General features: G+C 35.3%; 1 protein-coding gene across 1 annotated transcript; it reads left to right on the top strand.

The window, feature by feature from the left end:
- Positions 1-159: 159 nt before the first annotated feature.
- On the top strand, positions 160-7159 carry snRNP-U1-70K (small ribonucleoprotein particle U1 subunit 70K; the record flags this gene model as incomplete). The annotated part of the gene is given in 6 exon segments (XM_027371949.2): positions 160-261; positions 4094-4202; positions 4330-4443; positions 4953-5099; positions 5320-5399; positions 5682-7159. Coding segments are annotated over 6 exon segments (674 nt in total), but the record flags the coding sequence as incomplete, so codon positions are not given.
- Positions 7160-7382: the final 223 nt, after the last annotated feature.

The following is a 7382-nucleotide window of genomic DNA, read 5'->3' as shown; positions in this document are numbered from 1 at the left end:
GGAACCAGAAAATGATGGCTGCGTCTACGAGGAGATGACGGCGATGGTCACAGGACTGGTCTCTTTGTTTCTTTAATTTGAATGATATCTGCCCTCTATGCAGATTGCTGTTACCTTATCTGAGCCATTATTATTTATGTCTTCTGTTTCCCTCGACAGCGGCATACAAACATGCTGATGGAAAGAAGATTGACAATCGCAGAGTGTTAGTAGATGTAGAGCGAGCTCGCACTGTGAAGGGATGGCTGCCACGTCGGTTAGGTAAGTCTAGACTTGACTGTATTAATTTTCTGGACTGCCACTTCCTTGAAAAAAAGGATTGGTAATATTTGATGAATTCTTTGCAACCATTCTGATAACAAATGACAAATGGGGAAATTAAAAATCTGAATATGATTTTAAATCTATAAAAAAGGAATATAGATATCATACACTAATTTTCCCTTTTTTCTGTTACTGCCATTGGGTGTAAACAGGTGAGTTACTTCTGTCTGAAGGTGTCATTGTTGTCATAGCCTTATTTTTTTTTAATGGAAGAAAATATGATGATTTATTTGCAACCATTCTGATATACAAATGGGGAAACCAAATTTCTGAATATGAATTTTGTAGTCATAAGACAAAAAAAAAAAGGAAAGTAACAAACACTAATAATCCTTTTTTCTGTTACTACAAATGGATGTAAACAGGTGAGTTCCTTGTGTCTGAAAAATTACTGGTATGATTTTGTTTGAATATGATTTAACACTATGCTTTTTATGTAATTGTGATTTGACACCTTTGTAGTGCTTTTGTTGATTAACCTTTGAATTGTCCCAGTTTGGTACAATGTGTTTTAACCCACTGCTAATAGGGCTGTTATTTATGAATATGCTATGCCCACTGAGTTTAGTTTATTAATTGTGTTTACTTGTAGATGGCTTCGCAAGTACTTTGTCACCGGAGAGTCAATTACTAGTCTTACCAGTTTTACTTGTGTACTCTTTTCCTTTTATATTTTGGTAACACTATTTAAAAAATTTATATTAACCCATTTACGACGGGTGTCCCACACATGAGACATCCAGAAAAAAATTGCTATGCGTCCTGCCAGTGTGATACTGTATCGGGAATTGTTCTCCGACTCCGACTTGAGGGCAGAGTCCGGGTCAGCCCCGCGCGCCAATTTTGTAGCCGCTTGGAAACTTTTGTTTTCGGCTTCAAAATATACCGGCATTAGTGGGTTGATATTAGTATTTAAAATTTTTATATTAATATTAATATTGTCAGTAATAAAACTAATAACAGCATTTATATTAACCCTTTGGATCCAGGGTTGTATTCATGAAAGGTCATAGACAGAAATTTGTCTTCAACTGAAGTCTTTGACTTTGAGATTTTGTCTGAATCCTTGTGAAAATTTCCTTAACACCTGACTTTTGTCTATGTTGACAACATTAATGCTATTTTACAGTTATTGAAGACACTGCACATCACTATTGATATGGAAATCATTCATGCCACTTTTTTACTGATTGTCACACGATTATTGAGCTGTTTTCTCCACGATTGCTGCAGTTTCCTCATAGATAAATACAGATGGCAGTATGTGTTTTCTCAGCTGATGTAAGATAACAAATGTAGAGGGTACCATGGAAGCATAGAAAAGATACTGAATAGGTAATATTTTACTCATTATATACTTTTTCTTTTCTTTTCTTTTCTTTCTGAAAACTCAAGGAAAGGGGAAATTATGTGGTCATTTAAGCCTACTAATTGACTTCTTAGTTGCTGTGCACACACACAGAGCCATATAACACATTTCATAAAGTCCTCCAGTGAACATTGTGTGTTCCTGGCCTTAACAGATGAAATTGCTATAGTTGATGAAATTTTTTGAGTCTCAGCAATGTTATTTTTATCACATTGCTATGTCAGTTATTATTATAGGGTCTTTATATGTGTTATAACTTGAATATTTGTACTTTTTAGTATTAACTGAAATGTGGCATCAGTGTGAGTCAAAGATGAAATTGCTAAGGACAGTCTGAAATGGGTCATAGATAAATTCTTTGACAATTACGAAGTCAGAGACTTTTTCATGGACAGTCCTTAAATTTGTCAAAGACCTTTCATTAATACCACCTTGCTCTCCTCATGTGATCTGAAATCTGGGTATTAAGTTTGCTGACTTGGTGGTTTTCTCAAGTGTGTTGGTTGTGGGCCCAGCCCACATGAGCACTTTTGTTTGCAGTGTCAAAACTGCTTGCCTCGCATATGCATTATCATCTCTTTTTCTGTATAAGCATTTTTTGCTTTTGGGCCATTTTCGGTGTTTGTATTTGTCATTTGATATGCTGTATCAAGGTGTTTGATAGACTGTTTACTCCACATCATCTCTCTAAGTAGTCTGTATATCTTTTGCAATAACACTAGCAATAAGTAACACTGTTATTTGTACCATTTTTAAAAAATTTTATTATTCAATTTTATGTAACACACCTTGCCCTGCTGATTACAGTGGGCAGGAATAAGAACCTGAGCATGGAAATAGTGTTCATCTTGGAGCCAGCACTCTGTCAACCATGGCTTATGGATGGTACATTTTGCCCTCGTTTACTGGTGGAAATAATGCAAGAGCCTCTTCTTAAACTCTAATCATCCTTCCAAGAGCTGCCTTCAGTTAAACTTTTCACAAGTAACACATTTCTGTTACCCTGGCCCCTAACCAGATTTTTCCATGATGGCATATTTCTGTCACCTGGCTCTCAGCCAAATTTGATCATGAAGTGACAGTCATGTTACCTGGATCCAAGGGGTTAATAACATAAGATTTTTTTGTGAGGTCATTTAGGCCTACTAATCAACTCCTCTGTTGCTGTGCACACACACACAGCCATATAAATGTAAACACATTTCATAAAATACTACAGTGAACATTGCGTGTTCTGGCAGCAACAGATGAAATTGCTATAGTTGATGAATTTATTTGAAAACATTAAGGGGTCTGTCACACCCGATATCTCAAAACTACACCTTTATCAACATTTTTTTAATGTCTCCATAACTCCTTGGGTGATTCTAATATAGATTGGATCATTTGAAAGCTGAATAAATTTGCAATTTTTTACCCCAAGTGATTTTCATTTTAGTTTTTGTTTTTTATTCATAAGACAGAACATTTAGAAAAAAATCCCACTAAACTAAGAGGAAATTGCAAAATCAGACAGGGCAAGATTTATGTATTGCTATAAGAGTATGTGGTATTTTTTTCAACAATTTCAGTCAATGGATAAGTGCAACAAGAAAGTTTGTGTGTGTGTGTTTTTTAATAACTTTACTGTTTATTACCAAATGATGTGAAACTTGGTGGTGTAAATCTCAGTATATTTGTATATAACATATTAAAAAATCACGAAAATCTGATCATATATGATGAACTTCGTTCAAGAGCGTGACGGCCCCCTTAAATTTTTTTTTTGGATATATTAACTCTGAAGGATGATAATATATTTAAAGGTGAGAAAAATGTTACAGCAGTAACCTGAATAGAGTTGATATTTGTTATTCAGCTTCTGCTTTGATTCAGTATCTAACACACAGTGTGATGTTTTTAATGAAATGTATGTAACCCAGTAACTTAGAATTTGCACTTTTGACTGTGAGAGTTTACAAAAAAATTTGCCTAACCAATTCACAACAGAATGGCCCCATGCCCCATGGACCAGGCTTGACCACAAGTAGCATGAATACTTGACACCTAATGGGGCACAGTTTGCCATGATGTGATAAGACATCATCTGTTGTGAATGGGTTAAATGTACATAACAATTGGAAGAATTAATTTTGTTTACTCTTGGGTTATTTGTAGATTTTCCTGCATAGGAAAGGATTTTCAGTGCTTGTTTGTTTTCTCTGGAAATACTGTGTACTTGTTTTCACCATAATGTTTTATTTATTTATTATTATTTTTTTTTTTCATGACATTGTTTATCTTTAACTCAGTATGTATATTGATTTTCTTTTATGCCTTCTTTGAGTGTTTTTCCTTGCTGATAAGATGAGTGAATCAGACCACTTATTTAGTGATAACTGAAGATAATTTTATGAACAGGTGGAGGTCTTGGTGGAACGAGACGTGGAGGTCCAGACGTCAACATAAAGCATTCAGGCCGGGAAGATGATAGAAGGCGTGGTGGTGGACGGGATGAAGAACGCATGGAGTGAGTATCTTTTGACTTTGTTGTAGAATTTGTTCCCTTATTGATATTTGGCTCATTGAATATTAGGTATATTTATATTTGATTTTATTGGGAATTTGTTCATGTTTCTGTCTCTTTATCTTTCCAGAAGTGCAGATAGAGACCGTGAGAGAGATAGAGACCGTGAACGTGGTTCAGAAAGAAGGCGTTCCAGAAGTAGAGACAGAGATCGTGACCGTGAAAGGCGCAGGAGGTCACGAAGGTATGTAGCAGATTATTAACACAGTGTCGATGGGTAAAAATGTTTGGCAAGTGGAAGGGATTATTGGCGCGCATCGGCAGTTTCCCGTATGCACCTGGCTCGATTAGTAATTTGCGAGTGGCATTTTGCACCTAAAAGCTTTTATTTTGCTATAATTTATGGAAATATTATAATTTTGAAGGTTTACCGTCATTATAGGTGCCATTGCCTAAAATCTTTACCATATAAATGAAGCCGCTACTATCTCAGAAAAACAAACTCTGTCCAACGAGCCAGTGGCACAGGAATGGGCATGATACGATGCTATCCGTTTTTCGGTCCACAACAGCCATGGCATGTACGCACTTGCCACCCGTTGGGTAGGGGTGAATAATTTTAAAAGACCATTGTGTGGATAACTATACATGATCAGAAACTTGAAAACAAAATATATACTTGCATAGAGACCAGTAAACCACAAACTGCATGATATACTGTACACTCTTTAATAAACCTGTAAATTTCTACAGCCGTGATCGTAAGAGGAGACGCTCCCGATCCCGAGAGAGAGGAATGCCAGAGGAAGGAGAAGAGAGGGAGAAGCGCCGCCACAGGTCTCGGTCCAGGGATCGCAAACGTCGCTCAAGGTCACGTGACAGGAAGCATCGTAGGGACAGGTGAGTGAAGGAGAAAAAATCAGTGTTTACATTTGATAGTGCTCCAATTTCAGAATTATATATGTGCAGATTAGTAAATGATTCACAAAAAGTTGTTTCTAGATTCCCAGTTGTTCTGTTTGTATTCAGTCGCTTAGACATTTTTGTGACTGCATATATAATGTAGTGAACCTTTAAATTCTTTTGTAATTTATAGTGAAATGTGTCTTTCTTTTTCTAGGGACCGTGAGAGGAGGGAGCGGGTGCCTGGTGAAGAAGTTGAGGAAGGTGTTGTCAAAATCAAGCAAGAACCAGAGGATGGTAATGACATAACTTTCTTTGTTTTACACTTTGAAAAAAACTGGAAAAAAACAGTAAATAATATTTTAGAATTAACATTAAAAAGTTTCTTTGGTTTGTCACAAACATTGCTGAAAGGTATTTGCTCTTCTAATTTATCAAGCTATTTGATTTTATTATTCTTTCCAAATTGTCACTGTGATACTGGTATGAACTACTTTTACAAGTAGCTCATACCACCTTAGGTAGAAAGTGTCTACTGTTGTCTTGGGTTAATCATATGAAATTCTCTCCTCCTAACAGATTATCCAGATTATGGCAGTAACTATTACAATAATTACCCCATGAAAGATGAAGAAGAGAGGGCCAAGAATGGAACCAAGTATGAGGAGGAGGAAGAGGCCAACAATGAAATTGACTATTAGGCTGGAAATGTTTGTGATGTGGATTTAGGTTTGATTGCAGAGATGGAGTGATAAACACTTTGAACTAAGAAAGTTACTTGTATACACTGATGAAATTGGCTAGGCATGAATATTCACTTTGGAGAGGTTGTAACCTCCTTGTTTGATTACCAAAAAAAAGAAAAAAGAAAAAAAAGAATTGTTTACAAGTATACTGTGTTATGAATATTCATAGGGTGCTGATTTCCCCCCCTACATGTACAGGGTAGATAAATATTTATGGAGAGATTGTAATGTATATTTACATTACAAAAAGGTTTAGATAGCAAAAAGATGATTTTTACTGGATCTCTTCCCCCCTCCCTCTCCGATCCAATTGCATTTGACAATAGCACATTGTAGACATTTTTTATATTCTCATTGGAAAATGATGATTAGATAACTGTGTCAATAGCTATGTTGTATTTGTGTAACTAAAGTGTACAAACTTTTGACAAATGAGTAAAAATGTATCTAGTGCACAATATGTGCTTTTAAAGGATTATCTGTAGTACACAAGACTGACATGGTTCCATCAGTGTTTTTTAAGAACAATGCAAAATATATGGCTTGTGTAGGATTGATGGATTGTGTCTCCAGCGTTTAATTTCTGATTACATCACTTCAAATGTGATGGATAGCTTAGGCACAGATGAGCTGAGGTACAAATCCAATACTGCTTTTATGAAGCTCATCAGTCCATATTAACTGCTAAAAGAAATTTCATACTGGAATCCCGCATTAGTCAGAATTTAGGCCTTCCATAGAATAAAGATGCTAAAGTCTTCTGGATTAATGTAGGAAATGGTGAAAGCAGACTTAGTTATTAAGCATTTTATTTTGTTATTACTTCTATCCTTCTTCATTTTACTTCTTAGACTGGAAAATTGTATAGGGAATTTAAACAAGTTTATGATTTTATTCATTATAGATACTGATCATTTCCATCAAGAAACTGAAAAAATACAATTTTTATTATTGAATAAACAACAAAAAGAAAAGCCAAGATGTTTGATAACCTATCTAAATAACAATATCTCTTGTGTATTTCTTTTCTACAGTACCAAGGAAACTAAAGGCACATATTGAAGTGAATGTTATCATCAATGTTGCCAGGTCATTTATGAATGATGTCTGGTAGATAGTACCTGTGTTGCTGTACATTTGTATAACTGGTGAAAGATATTGGTTGTCCTTCATAATAAAACAAGCTTTCCAACAGATAGGAAAACATGACTAGGGTACAGTGACATTATGTAATTAAGTACTTAGGGCACTTAATTTGAAGATTATGCTTAATTTTAAGTTCTCATTTGTCAAATAAAGTGTCATCATAGATGAGTAGTTTCTTTATCAGCATATTTTTAGTAACCAAAAAGGTACAACTTGGAAGTGGTAAGACACATGTTTGGATGCATACATGTTTAGATTATTAGAAGGCACTCAACTTCTTGCTAACTGGGTGAGGGGGCTGTCTGATGAAGAGCCCGTATGTTTCCAGTTATTCATATAAAAGAACTATCTTTTAAAAATTAATGTATTATTTTATAGACCATACAGT

Source organism: Penaeus vannamei, chromosome 2, assembly GCF_042767895.1.
Source record: "Penaeus vannamei isolate JL-2024 chromosome 2, ASM4276789v1, whole genome shotgun sequence".
In the NCBI taxonomy this organism is placed as follows: Eukaryota; Metazoa; Arthropoda; class Malacostraca; order Decapoda; family Penaeidae; genus Penaeus; species Penaeus vannamei.
Note: the sequence above shows the minus strand (reverse complement) of the source record. Positions and strands in the feature narration are given on the sequence as shown.